This window comes from Delphinus delphis, chromosome 4 (assembly GCF_949987515.2).
Source record: "Delphinus delphis chromosome 4, mDelDel1.2, whole genome shotgun sequence".
Classification (NCBI taxonomy): domain Eukaryota; kingdom Metazoa; phylum Chordata; class Mammalia; order Artiodactyla; family Delphinidae; genus Delphinus; species Delphinus delphis.
The window spans coordinates 84,110,789-84,125,831 of record NC_082686.1 but is presented as its reverse complement, the minus strand read 5'-3'; the positions used below and the strand labels follow the sequence as shown (position 1 = coordinate 84,125,831).

At 38.7% G+C, this 15,043-nt stretch overlaps 2 protein-coding genes across 3 annotated transcripts in view; one reads left to right on the top strand and one right to left on the bottom strand.

Moving 5' to 3' along the window:
• Positions 1-15,043, bottom strand: part of DCUN1D1 (defective in cullin neddylation 1 domain containing 1) — a 30,933-nt gene that overhangs the window by 15,561 nt on the left and 329 nt on the right. For both annotated transcript variants that reach the window (XM_060011069.1, XM_060011068.1), the window contains exons 2-3: positions 2,541-2,757; positions 1,078-1,246 (exon numbers count right to left, since the gene is read on the bottom strand). In XM_060011069.1, the coding sequence (XP_059867052.1) occupies positions 1,078-1,246; positions 2,541-2,757 (386 nt within the window). The remainder of the gene's footprint in view (positions 1-1,077; positions 1,247-2,540; positions 2,758-15,043) is intronic.
• On the top strand, positions 6,606-7,139 carry LOC132424176 (adropin-like). Its single transcript, XM_060009978.1, has one exon. It carries the CDS (start codon positions 6,766-6,768, stop codon positions 6,991-6,993), a length of 228 nt encoding a protein of 75 aa, XP_059865961.1. The 5' UTR covers positions 6,606-6,765; the 3' UTR covers positions 6,994-7,139.

The following is a 15,043-nucleotide window of genomic DNA, read 5'->3' as shown; positions in this document are numbered from 1 at the left end:
ATGGAGGCAACTTGCATGGCTCTGCAGCAAGTGGCCCCTAGTGAGCTTCTTCTCCACCAGAGAAGCAGGCAAGGCAAGCAGCGTGCTCCTACAGCAGCTACGCACTGTTTTCTGCGGTCGGAATCTCAGCCTTGTGGGGATCCTCTGAAGTGTCTAGGCTCCTTCCTTGTTTCCTTCCCTCCGTTCCAGGGGTGATGGCAGCTTCTTGCAACTGCCACCTTTGTTATGCTTAGAGTTTTCTTTTACCCCATTTACACAATAAAACAATTTTTTAAATTTACCCTGCTCAAATTACTGGTATGGTTTGTGTGTCTTGCCTTGACCCTGACTGATTACAATGTCCCTCAGGCCCAAGAATCAGAACGCCTGAGCCCAAATCCTGGCTTTAATACTACCTCTCTAGTTTCTCTGTACCTCCATTTCCTCATCTCTAAAATGCGGATATAAACACCACTTCTCTCACAAAGTTGTTGTGAAGTGGTAGGTGCAGTACTTATTTAGCATAGTTCCTGAAAGAAAATAAACGTTCAAAAAGTGTTTAGCTATTATCATTCAAAAGCACCCACTAAAAACAGAAAGGGCAGCCTGTTACCGATCCACAAATTGAATACTTTTGGAGCTTCATCAAATACAGACAACTAAAGGCCACAGGTAAAACCGCTACCTGTGACTTTTCAATCTATTTATACCAAGACATTTAGCTAATCAGTTGTCCAGGTCTATGCAGAACAAAAAGTGATTAGTAACTTCCAAGATTTTAAATTCTAGGAGTTTGTTTATAAATTCAGAGTTCACAGCCTCACATTAGGAAATAACTTAAAACTTGCTCATTTCACTTACCCATATAAAATATTAAAGCATAGTAATTTTAACATTAGTCAATCTCCCTTAGAAACAAATGATAAAAGCATAATACAAATAGAGTAGGTTGTACTAACTACACAAATAACTTGACATGGGAAGGAACTAGCATATTAGCCCATTTCTATCTATAGCAATGTTTGGGGGCACGAATGTCAGTTCCACAGTAATTCTCACAGTAACGTACCTAATTTCCTATGGTAATTATACACTCACCCTAATTCTGTCATGCCGTCCATGAACTCCTGTTTGGAGAACTCGCACTGTGTTGCTGCTCTGAACTTCCACGCGATGATCAACACACTAATGCTGGCCGGATCCAGTGCCAGGTCATCACAGAACTGCTGTATACCATCTATTCCAATTTTATTTTCATCTTGAGGATCTTCAAAAACAACAATGCAATATGAAATCAGTGCCATACTTTACTGTGCTACTACTGAAACTGAGAAAGGTATTGCTTTATATTCCATTTTTTTAAATGATCACGATAGACCAAAAATATGAAGCAATACTGCTCTATGAGATATTTTCCCCCTGTAATATTTAAAGCCACTTTGCCCCTAAAACAGCATTCTTACAATTAACAGCAAGATATATATCCAGATAGGCACCTGATTTTTAAGTCTCATTTATTCATATGAAAAAAGTTCCATACTTCACACACATTCAGAAAATCAGACATTCCTATATAGGGATAAAGGATTTTTACTGAACATAGCCACATTTTACAGAGGCATTCTAAACAGTATTATACACAGAAATTCTTTTTTTCTTAAAGTTCATTTCACTACAGAAATCACTTCTTAAAGAATATCGAAAAAAACATAAACTCTGCAATTCAATTTTAGTCACAATACAAACATCTGTTGTTCAAATTAAAGAAGAAAATCCCCAACTATCAATATTTACTTTTCAGACAGCAAAAATTTAAATTTAAATTACTTTTCAGACAGCAAAAATTTACTTTCAGACAGCAAAAATAAAATAAAAAAAAAAAAAAAAAAAGAAGAAAGAGGCACTCATACACTGTTGTCAAATGTGATTTGCTAACATCTCTAGGAATAAAAAATTTGCACAGCCTTTGATTTTTGGGGCATGAGCTATGCATAAAATATAATCCCACTTTTGGAAAAATTTTGAAATTTTTTTTTGCATACATATTTCTGCATAAACATAAAAGACACAGAAAGTTGGACACCAGGCTATTAAATATTGGTTCCCTCAGGAGAATAAATAAGCAAAAGATGGAGAAACTATTAACATTTTCTTTATTCAATCTATTCTGCATTAACTTTTTAAGTGTATATTACTTTATAATTATTTAAAGGTTATTAAAATTATTAGGCAGGTTTTCTTAAAATCCACTCAGCTGAGTTTTATAAGAAAATGAGGGAAAAAACCTAGTCCCCCAGCCCCCATTCTCAAATTGGATCACAAAGGAGGAAAGGCGGGGGGGTGGGGGGGGGGCGGATAAAGGGGGAGGAAATAAAGACACTAAGAAGAAATTTTAGTGAAAAGAAGAAAATAATTTTTCAGATTTCTTAAAGTAATTCTAAGATCTAAAGAGCTCTGTATCCACCCAATTAATGGTCTCTGTATCATTTGATTTTTCACAAGAAGCATGTAAATTTGGAAAACCTCGTTCAAAATATTTAAAGTCACAAGCAAACACTCACCTTTGTATCTATTGTATAGTTGTTCTAACTTCTTCCTGTCCAATGATCCTTTTACACTCTCTCGTATATAAAGTTCAGGATTTTGGAAAAAATTGTCTGTTGCAACATCTAACTTCCAGTCATTTTGAGACAGACAACTTACTGCTGTTTTTTCACTAGATTGTGTGAAGATCATAAACTGACGAACTTTATCCTTCTGCGATGATTTCAACTTGTTCTATTGAAACCAGAAAATCAACTGAAACTCTGTGTAACATCACAAAAGACTAAGTATTTCTATACTGCTGACTAAATCATTTTTAGCAGTACTTTTTCCTCATAAAATATTAAAACGTTTAGTTCAAGACTTATTTTCGATCTATTAATCAGAAAGACAAATTTTTAAAAAATCTAAAACACAAAATTGGTATCATTTGGGGAAAGAAACTAGGACAGAGGCAACAGAAGTTCACCCACCCTGCATTTCTCCTAAAATTGGGTCCTGTGAGCATGTACAAAGGCTCTCGAAGGGAAGGAGAGCTACTCTCAAAACCTTAACCAAGCAACAAAGCTCTAAGGGATGCTTAAGGAGTGGTGAGGAAGACCACCACTAACGTCACTAATGGTGACATTATTTAGCCAGTCAGAACAGTCAAGTGACCCTGAGGAACAACGAGATTAACAGGTATTTGTTGCAGTCCTAAAACCCATTATAAAGAATATGGGGTGCAATTCTCCCCAACCTCACCCCTACCCTACCCCCTTGTTTTCTTGCTATTTTTACCAATGTGAGAAAGCAACAGAATGTGAGAACTCTGCATTTCTCCTCGCATGTCCAGGAACCAAGATAATTATCCATAGAATTTCCTCATATTTTCAGTCAAATCAGAAGCAGTGAAATATGAACAAGCACCCCCCGCATCCTTCCAACAAAGGTAATTTTTAACAGAATTCTCTTTTTCACCCTGAAAGAATCATCTCTTTCCCTTAGCCTGAATCTAGTAGATGTTCTCTCTAACCCTCAGGCCTACTGTAATAACCTTCTCTCACTGGCCTTGTGTTGACACATATTCATTTCTCATCTAAGCCCTAAGCAAAATGAAGCAAGGCAATTAGGCCCTCCACTCTCTCCCAGTATCAAGGGCCATGTTCATTTTCTCCTCTCACCCAAGCTAGTCTCCTGTGAAATTTCAGCCTCCCCAGTATTACTCTTCCCTCTCGCAAGTCCTAATACCATCTCTCAGCAAAATACTTGGGTTCTTCCTGAGCTATTATTGCAAATGAAGGAGAAAAAAGCATGTGAGGAGGACACACATTAATAGATACAGTGTTCTGTGGTTTAAGCAACACATCTGAAAACCCCAGCATTTTTGATCTGGCCCAAACTGACAGATCACAAACCTCAACCACCTGATTGTACAGATGAGAGAACAGACCCCAAAGGTTAAGGAATTTATTTTAAAAAATCACCCAGGTTATTATTAGTAGAAATGGAACAAGAACAGAAAGCTCTCATGAATCTGGGTCTTAGTAATCTTTCCATAAATCACACTGCTTGCTGTACATATTTATAAACCTTTTTAGGTTTTCAGGAAAAAGGCTACCAAAGATATAAATATTTCTACCTACCACAGAGTAAAAATAAGACTATGCAAAATCAAATATGAAAACCAACCCTATCTTTTATACCCTGGAGTCTAATCTGTCAGCCATGCTCTCCTCTCTCTGTAAATATGTTATTGCTTAGGATTACAGATTAAAATCTCAATCTCTGTTCTCCATTAAAATTGAGAAACTATAAATTCACTAACCTCCCGTTATTTCACAAATAACTTTACCACTTCTGGACACCCGATAACTCATATCTTATTATGGGACACATCTCTCAAATGTCTAGGAGTCTTCCCTCTTGAAAAGTCTCTCCTCAAGATGTTATTCAATTGCAACAAACCCACAATGAAATCAAATGCCAAGGAAGATACCTGTCTTATTTTAATATACTGTTTAACTGAAAGGAAACCACTTTGATTTCAACTTTTGTTACTGAGAGCCATTTTTAAAATTAGTATACTTTTCTAAGAGATATAGTATACATAAGAGATACAGTATCTAAGAGATATAGTATACTGACATATGTTTTAGTCCTTTGAAGAACAGGGAAGTACCTAAGGGTCACTATAATCATCACTGACCACTGTACAATGCTGTACAAAGTACTAGAGATTAACCTAGAAGTATAACAACTACAGGCCACAACCTGGAAATTACTTTATAATTAAACCTGACATAACTTTTCTGTATAACCTTTTTCCATTCTCCTAAAAGTTAAAGGCAGCAAAACAATCAGGATTATTGGGGGTTTTACCATACAGTATTAAATCCAGTGTTCTCCCCTGAAGCTTGAATCAGTTTTGTTGAAGAGAGGGAGGAAAAACACAGCTTAAGTCACTTGTGCAAGCCTAAAAGAGTTGTTCACTCTACTAAAGACTTCCTGTTGGAAAGCAAAATATTAGAAAATTGGGGGGACCAAGTTAAAAAACAGTCTTATCCATAAAAACTAATAACAGAATTATGTAAGTGAATTCTTTAACTCCATTTCGTATCTTATTTGAAATAAAAGTATATGTAATCAATAATGTCTATGTATATGCAAATAGAAACTATTTTAACTGGTTTAAATTTCCAGTACATGGGGCAATATCAATATTTTTTAAGAAAAAGGGTTGCAGCTACCCATTTCCAACACCACAGAGGCTAATGAGTGATACCTCGCAGAGAACTGATAGTCTGAGTTCCTGCTAGGCCAAGTAGTAATAAGCAATTCCATTTCTGCAAAGTCTGATAAGTACCCTCCCCTTTCTTGTACTTAAAATGTACTCTGACCATTTCTCTGTCATCTCTCTGTGCCTAGAATAAATCTTAACACTTGTTCTCCCACTACGGAGGATGTACTCAATTCTGTAGTCCCAAAGGCTGTCCTAGAGGAAAGTTGGAGTGGGCTACACAGACCTGCCCTTTCCCCAAGCCTATTTAGGAGAGCTACAACACTCCCACCCCCTTTTCCCAGGCCACAAGAGGGCACCAGGCAAGGTGTTCTGATTTTCTGAGTACAGCTCAAAGGTTTAAATTTCTATCAACTTAAGGAAGAGAAAAAGGGTATCTAGCCAAAAAAGAATTATTTTATAGGGGATGAGAGGGTGGATAGAAAACTGAGGTGGAAGAAATAACAGATGGGTTGTCTTTGTTTCTACTACAAACCCAGTGGGTATCTTCCTAAGAGCAAAAACATATGACAACTACAATGATTCAGCACTCAAATGTAGTACATACTATTTAAGACTTATTTAAAAGGAACTAGAGTGGTCATTAAATAAGATTAGGCAATACAATCTTCAGGACTCAAATGTGAAAACTATCTGGAGATTATCAAACTTTCATGGAAATTCAATATTGGTTAAGTATGTAAAATGTATAAAATACAGAATATACCCTGATTATTTATAATTCTAGCAAAAACGGGGGGAAGGAGAAAGGAAGAAGGGAGGAAAGAGGAGGAAGGAGATAAAGGAATGCTGTCTCTTGTAATAGAAAACTAATAACTGCATCAAAGATTACCAAAGTTAGAAATACTATTATTACTATAATCTAACCAGTAAAAAGCACCTACTTACTCATCTTTCCAAAATAAAAGAAAATTTGGTTATCAATATACATTGTTTAATACTTAAATCTAGCATGTTTGCAATTGTTTTCCACTCAAGAAATTTAAGAGTTACATTTAAAATAACAGTTTATCTGGGGAAAAAAAAATCAAATACTTTGGATGTAGCCAAGTATCATATAGTCAAGTGTATGACCACTGAACTTACAAAGTCTACTGTGATAGAAGAATAGGGATTCAGAAAAACTATAATAAAAAAATAATGCTGCGCGCCCCGGGGAGCGGCCACGAGGAGGGCCGGGGGAGGGGACGTCACCCCTGCCCACCTCCCACTGCCCCGCCTCCCACCCGCAGGCTCCCGAGCAGCAGTCTCTCCCAGCATACCGCTGCCCGGGAACCTCCCACCGGGCTCAACTTAGGCTCGGAACTGCAGGTGAACATCTTCACTGCCCGGGAATCATTGAGTGTGTGGACAGGACAGCCTCCTTGGAAGGCCGGCTATACCAGAGTCCCGCCTCAACATGGGCCTTGCCATCGAGGCAGCTTCTCAGTCTGTGCCTGTCTGAGGATGCTGCCCATCATGGCATGGGGGCAGCCATCTCCCAGGGGGCCCTCACTGCCATCATCTGCAACGGCCTCCTAGGCTTCTTGCTGCTGCTGCTCTGGGTCATTCTCTGCTGGGCCTGCCACTCCAACTCTGCCAACATCGACTCCCTCTCCAAATCCAGTCCCAACTCCAGCCCTGGCCCCTGTCCCAAGAAGGCACCCCCGGCCCAGCTCAGCCGAAAAGGCAGCTACCTGCTGCATCCCTGAAGACCCCAGGCCTAGCCCGGAGTCTGGGACTTAAGTCCACCCCACTTGGAACCTGGAATCGGGATCCCAGGGTCCAGCCAGCCTAGGGTCCAGAACTCAGAGTCCAGCCTGTCTGGAGCTGGACCCAGCAACCCAGAGTCTGGTCGGCCTGGCTCCAGGAGGGGCTCTGCTGGCCCTCGGTAGACAGGCCTGGGGTCGGGGTTCATGAGTTGGTGCTAGGGCCAGGGCCATCTGGACTCTGCTCCATCCCAGCAGTCGGGGCTGGGTCCACCCGCCCCCTAGGCCAAGCGCCTCTAGGCCCTCGAGGTTGGGGAAGCAATCCATGGCAATAATGGGAGGGTGTCGAGGCTGGGCCCCTCCTCTGGTCCTCCTACTGTTTGCTGGATAATAAATGGAACTACGGCTTAAAAAAAAAAAAAAAGCTCATAAAGTTATAAAATTCCTCTTTTAAGTATTTCCATCAAGAAAAACAATAAACATGGAAAATTATTTTCTAGTTAAATAAAAATAATTTTAACAGGTAACATTTTTAAAAGCAAAAAATTAAAATTCATTATTTCTATTATTCTGAATAGAATCTCACCCTTAAGTTTCAATCTCTCACCCTTAAGTTTCAAATTCAGTCTAAACTCCAGAAAAAAAGACACCAAGGCCTTTTTATATATATATATATATATATATATATATATATATATATATATATTTTTTTTTTTTTTTTTTTTTTTTTTTTTGTGGTATGCGGGCCTCTCACTGTTGTGGCCTGTGCCGTTGCGGAGCACAGGCTCCGGATGCACAGGCTCAGCGGCCATGGCTCACGGGCCCAGCCGCTCTGCGGCATGTGGGATCTTCCCGGACTCTCAACCACTGCGCCACCAGGGAAGCCCCAAGGCCTTTATATTTTTAAAGGAATTAATTTCCTAACTCAATTCTAGTTATCTCAGGATTTGATGAATCTAGCTCACAAAAAAAAATGTTTAAAAAATCAAACACTGTAATGATCACCCATAATTTTCATTAAAAGCTCTGTATGTTGTTCTCATGTGTTTACCATACGACTAACAGTTTAACTTCATCTGAAATTTAGAAGAGCTGGTTTAAGTCCAGAAAATCATACTTTCCACATATGATACATAGTATGCAGCAGATATAGCCAGATGTTACCAATATCCCAAACCACTCATCTATAAAAGGCCTTCTCACAGATTATAGGTCTGAAGTCAAAAGTACAAGAAGGGCTTCCCTGGTGGCGCAGTGGTTGAGAGTCCGCCTGCCGATGCAGGGGACGCGGGTTCGCGCCCCGGTCCAGGAAGATCCCACATGCCGTGGAGCAGCTAGGCCCGTGAGCCATGGCCGCTGAGCCTGCGCGTCCAGAGCCTGTGCTCCGCAATGGGAGAGGCCACAACAGTGAGAGGCCCACGTACCGCAAAAAAAAAAAAAAAAAAAAAAGTACAAGAAAAATCAATTCAACTAACCAGACTACCTACTCCTAGAGAAGACTTTCACCTAGGGGTAAAGTTCTACCAGAAAGCCAGGCTAAGAATCTAGGTAGGAGTAGCTAGAAACTCTCTTCCCTTCCACCTGCAGCAGAGAGGTGACGAGTGCAGACTCTCAAATCAAACTGGCAGGATTTTAATTCCACCTGTGCCCCCTAATTGCTGTGTGACTTCGGGAAAATTACTTAATCTCTGTGTGCTTCAATTTCTTCATTTGTAAATAGGGTGTGAAGTTATCTGAACTAATTCAAGTTAAGCTCTTAGAACTGTAACTAGCACACAGTAAGGACTCCTTACAAGTTCACAAAGAATATATTCCAGAGAAAAAAGTAATTTTATGTAAATAAGAAGAAAGAATAACAACCACCATAATCAGAACACTGGTAGCTAACGTTTATTTGAGCTCCTACTGTGTGCCAACTCCGTGCTAGGTATTTAATTATTAACAATTCTGCAAGGTGGTTATCACTGATTCTGTTTTACCAATGAGGAGACCAAGCCTCAGAGCTCATTTTATCTAAACAGACTTATCCAAAAAGTAGCAGAGCCAGAAATGAAACCCTGGTGCCTGGCTTCAAGGCATGCAGTTTTCCATTTCTTCTACATTGTTGTCAAGTAAGAGAGAAAACAAAAAGGGCAAAAATGCAACCACTGAGTAATTATTGTGTGCACTGGGGAGAGAGGGGAATTGTGAACAATATTTCTTCACCTATTTTTATGGAAAAGTTAAATAAGTAATCAACTGACCTTTTCCCTTTCAAATGTAAACAATTTGTATTCTGACTAAAAATTGCAAATTAAGCATTCCCTTACTAACTAAAAGACTAATTTAAGGACAGAACTTCCTTTCAGGGTTTTTTGGGAAGGGGGGAGGGGAGAAGAGGTGGATTGGTTATTTTTAAGACAAGTAATTCATCAGGAAGGAAAAATGTGTTTATAGTCCTGTCATAGTCTATTTTTAAAAAGATGGCCAAAATCTATAGCTTTAACTATACAGAGGTGGAAAATTAGGGGCACTGAAAGTCAGGGTTTCCTTTTCCAATGAGAAGGCTTGAAACCCAGAGGGGCAAAAAAAAAACATGTACAGGTTATAGCCAGATAATATAAGCAAATGTATACAATTTCAAATATTAAGCAAAACAAAAACAAAAACCCAAACCCTCAGTATTCATGTAAATTATAATCTGCAGTTTAGAATAGTTACTCATGGTAGGCCTGTGGGTCTTATCATTCATCCCTACACTTCCTGCGCTTTGAATGACAGTTACAATGAACTCTTCTTTGAGAGGAGCTGCATTACTTCTAAGTCAAAAGTGGAATAATATACTATACTGTGTAATCGTTGTACCCAATTATGTTTTATATTGATATAATGGCAATTCACCTGAAAAAATATTTCAGAAGTATATCTGTAAGATTCAAACTGGTTTTGTACGCTTTTAAATAATTTTCCTCAAAGTTTTTTAAAAAATATTCCATTAATGAAAATTTAAAGGATTTTCTCCTCCCCATCCTCAGAATTATTTTTCAAAAGATGACTACCACTGTAAATGGAATAAATGTTTTGATTCTGGTTTACAGAAGACTGTTTTGACTATTAAAAAGTTATTTTTGCTAATTCCTGATTATCTTTGATAATGGGATAGAAATAACTTCCTTAAAATACTTGTGTTAGCCATCGTCTTTCAACTGATTCTCCCAAACTTATTGCTTGAACATTTAACAAGTAGTCAAGGTAGCTAATTTAAATTTGCTCCTCCTCTCCATAAACATCTTTTCTAAAGAAATCTTGAATTAACTAAAAGATTACTGAGGTGAAAACAAAACAACAACAAAAAAGAATTAAATGAGATTTTTAAAGTTCCACAGTTAAAGAACTTACAATAATGACTAGCATTCTACAGTCATGGATATTTGTTTCATAAAGAGAATAAATGATCCTCGAAAAATGAAATTTCCTAATTCTAAGATTTGGTATCTACTCAAGCCCTAAATCTAGAAATAGTAAAATCCTATGTATAATAAGTGCTTTAAATGTTTACTGAAACAAAAATATCCTAATATAACAAAGGAATGGGCCACGTACTTCAACTTAATCTCTGTTGCTGAACACTATTCAGTGTTGAGGGATTCGAAAGTATAATGCAATAGAATTCTTCAGCAAAGAACTGTTGAAAAGTAAATCTCTCTTACAATTTTACAATGCAAATAAGCAGTTTAATCACTCTAAATGATTAGGTACTAATCATATAAAATGGATTCAACAAAGTGATGAAAGACATTTCAGTGGCATTTTCCCCTTCTGCTTTTGCTTTTTCTTAGGTGGGGGGTATACACCTAAAGTGACTAGGTAAACTAGATAGTCAGCAGGTTATTCAAGAGCTTGTTTGTGTCCACAAAGCAACTGAATCCTATTTGGAACTATCTCTCTTCATCAAATGTCATGGCTAATACTATCACAACTTGAACAACAACACACTCAAATTTAAAAGGGGGCTTTCTCACAGATTTTCATTATGCTTGACCCAACCTACAAAGCCAAAATCAAAAGAGCCACTTGACTCACATGAGCTCAGCTCTTTTAAAACTTAAAAAACAAAACAAAAAAACCACAAGTTAATTTTACTTTCAACTTTTTTTTTACCATATGTACCAAAAAAGTTCTAATTTTTCAATTAAATGTTTACATCAGATCATCTGATTTGATATGGAAACAACTAGGTCACTATTCAATATAAGGAAGAAACCAGAGTGAAACCAATCAAAAATTCCACACCTATACGGAAGGGGTGCTTGCTGGGTTTTTTAAAAAAAAAAGAAGAGGAGTAAATAAACTGTGGAATCAGAGACCAGGCTGCTAATCCCTGCTCTGTCATATACTAGCTCTTTACCTTGGCCATCTCTTCAGAAACACTAAACCTCCTTTTTCAGGTATGTTAAAAGAAGGTAGCAATACCTATCTCACAAACAGGGGTGGAGATAAAATAAGAGTTGTGAATTGCCTGACTAGCAGACGTTATGTTCTCAGTAAAGATTAAGGTACTTCTTCCTTTCCAAAGGCCCAGTTTTCTGCATACGGTCATTAACATGCAAACAACAAGAACATACTCAAAAGCAATCTACAAAAGAGATTGTGTTGTGTTTTTATTAACCAGCATGGCTAGGTAAACTTGATGTTCAACTAGTTTTTATTGAATATTGGACAGTCATCTTAATCAGAATTCAAAACTCTGCACACAGAAACTGCATAAGTTGTCTTTAAAAACTGCTTTGAAGATAATTATGTATACTATAATTTTAATAGGACACTATGAGAGAGTAGAAACAAGGTCTATCATACTACTCAGAATCCTTCACTGGCTTCCCATTTCTCTTGGAGTAAAAAAACACAATATCCTTACAATAGCCACCCATGCCCATCTCCACTCCTTACCACTCAGACCTCATCTGCTCCAACGCCCAACATGCCCCCCTCCCCGCACCACATTACCCCAGCCACACTGGACTCAGTGCTCCTCAAACTCTCTCTGACCACATCTGTGCATGGTTTACTCCTTCATCTCCTAGTCAGCTCAAAACCCACTTCATCAGTGGTGCAAACACCATTTTGCAACCCCAAATCCACTGTGCCCCAACACTCCCAATTCTTCTCCCTGACACTGCTTTTTCCCATAGCCCTTAACACCTTCTAACATAGTAAGGAAGAAAAATATATGCTATGTTTATTATTTGTCTCTCCCTACTAAAATGTAACCCTCACCAGGGCAGGGATTTTTATTTTTTCAGTGGGGGGATATACACACACACACACACACACACACACACACACACACACACATGTATTTATTTATATAAAAATACATGTGTGTATATCTATATCCTCAGTGCCTAGAACAGTGCCTGGCACATGGTAGGCATTTAAGAAATAATTATTAAAATTAATTAAGGCCCTCCCTTAATTTACTTATGTATATGCAAAACAATGTGAAACGAGTTCTACAGAGACAACCTTCAACAGGCCTACATTAATCTGGACTTACAAACTCTGATATTTGTTGAAAATATAATCTTAAATTTCAAAGTCCATACATTTTTTTAAAAAAAACATTAAAAACACAGTAAATTAACACCATTAATTTGAATTTTGTTATTTAACATTTTCATTAATAACACTTGGGTTTCCCTCTGTTTAAATGAGTAAATTAATTTCAAATCCAATTTTCAACCATTTCTTTAGATTTCATGTGAGTTAAAAGATTACCTGTACCACAAATACTGGGGGAAATAGTAAAACCAGGAAAAGTTAGTTTCAGTTCTGCAACTAACAATTTTGCAAACTTGAACCTCAAAACCTCCTTGATCTTCAATTTCTTCTTCTGTAAAAGGGAAGAGGAGTAAATCAGATGATCTCTGAAGCCATTTCAGGTCTAAAAATTCTATGATGCTGTGAGTCTATAAAAATCTAGTAGGTTACACAGTCTACAAACTTCTCACACATCTAAGAAAAATAATTAAAATCAAAATTTTTAGCTGAATGTAACTTTGGAAATCCTCAAATCCTGTCCTCTTACAAATAAGAAAACAAGCCAAAAATCAAACACTTTTTAAAAAGATTTTCAGGGGTAACAGAATATTGTCTAGTTTTGGAGTTATTTTTGGTCTTTCTACGTGGGTGTCAGGTAGGTTAAATGAACAATTTTTTTTTCTTACACAACATGTTCAGATATCCTGTCATTTAAATTTGCCCCAGAATTGACAATATAACATGTGCTCTAGAAATGGGCTGCATTACACACACTGAAAAACATTAGCCCCAAAATTGTATCAAGAAATAATTATAAGTAAAATAAATTTACAATGAAAAACTTAACTAGAAAATTCTTATGGCCTAACTTCTATTAGGGTCCATGATAATTTAGTTTCCAAACTAACAAGAGCATACCAAGACAATTCTAGTGACATGATCTGAGTTCAGCCACAAAAAAGTGTTTTTAATTAGTGATATCTTGTCTTTAGTAGTGTAATTAAATAGTTATGGCTAAGTTCCAAAACTAGCTAATTTAATAGTAGTAAAAGGACAGAAGCTTACAAGCTCCAATACAAGCTGAACTCTCATATGAACCACATGACTCCTGAATTCGTAACAAGTAACGAGCATTATCAACACTTTGGATTCCAGAGGATGATGCTGATTGGAGACTATTATGAGCGGAACACATTTCAATGCTCTCACAGAGTGTTTACCAGGGAATTACATTTCATTACTTCAAGCATACTCTTACAAGCCAAGAGTCTGGAAACTTCAGGAGTAATGTCTATGACCGTCAAAATGCTTAAGAAATTGGAAACTGTTTAGCCGCCCTGGTGGATCTTTAAACACTGTAACATCAATCTAAACAATCACCCGTACTTTATGGCAAAGTTTTCTTACAAATACAAATGGTAAACTTTCATGGAACTTACCACAGAACCTAAGTTCTTGAGTATATGGCAAACTAAACCACATATCCATACGCGCGACACCAGAATTCTGCCAAGTTGGAGGCTGAGACTAGGTAAGTGTCATTCAGCAGAAATAAGACCAGCTAAAAACAAGACACCGGGGCATTCCCTTAACAGACACACACATACACCCTCCTCAAAGAGGCCTTTATGCTCCCCATGAGCAAAAAGAGAAGAACATCATTTTTACTGTCTATTCATACAGTAACCTGCATGGAATTCAACTCATGCTCAGATTATAATACTAAACATAGCTTCTGAAAAACAGAATGTCCAAGAGTCAGGTACATAATTACCAAAATGTAAACAGATAACTTGAATACCACGTCTTCAAGCTTGTAAGACATTTTCCAAACAAAAAAGGAAGAGGGGACTAACTTGAAAAACTGTTTTTTAAACATCACGAATGGTTTTTAACTGGCATAATAAGCAATTACTCCTCCCACCCCAAGGAAATAAAATATGTGCCCAAAAGGTAGCAAGTCTGTTTCTCCTAATTTTATGAAATGAGAACAGGTTGCACTTCCGTACTCCCCCCTCCCCCCACGTCCCCCAAGCTCAGCGGTCTCCCATGTTCTCAGTAGAGAGGTAAATATAACCTCCACCAACTGGCCAGTGAAACTCCCATTTTCCAGGACTACGGGGCGCATCGAGAGGTGATGGAGAAAGGAACAGGGCTGTTACCCCGCCCCAAGCAAAACTGCCTGGAGACTTGAGGGGTGTTGGAGCCGGAGCGGAGGAGGGAGGGGAGAGCCGGGAAAGTCTTTCCTTCTCCCCGGCGGAGCGGAGGGGGAAGCCCCGGCTCCGGGCGGGGGGAGGCTCCTCACCCGGAACCCCGGACCCCGGTCCCCGGCCAGACACAATGGAGCAGGCGTGGGGGCCGGGCAGAGACGGAGCCGTTGCCCCATCCCCTCCCCCGCCCCAACGCCTCCCCTAACCACGCCGGGCCCAGCAAGGGGCACCCGGGGCCGCTCCCCGCGCCCCAAACTACCCGGGGCTCCCGACTAGGCCCGGCTCCGCTCCGCCTCCTCGGCTCTCGCGTAGCAGCGGCGCCC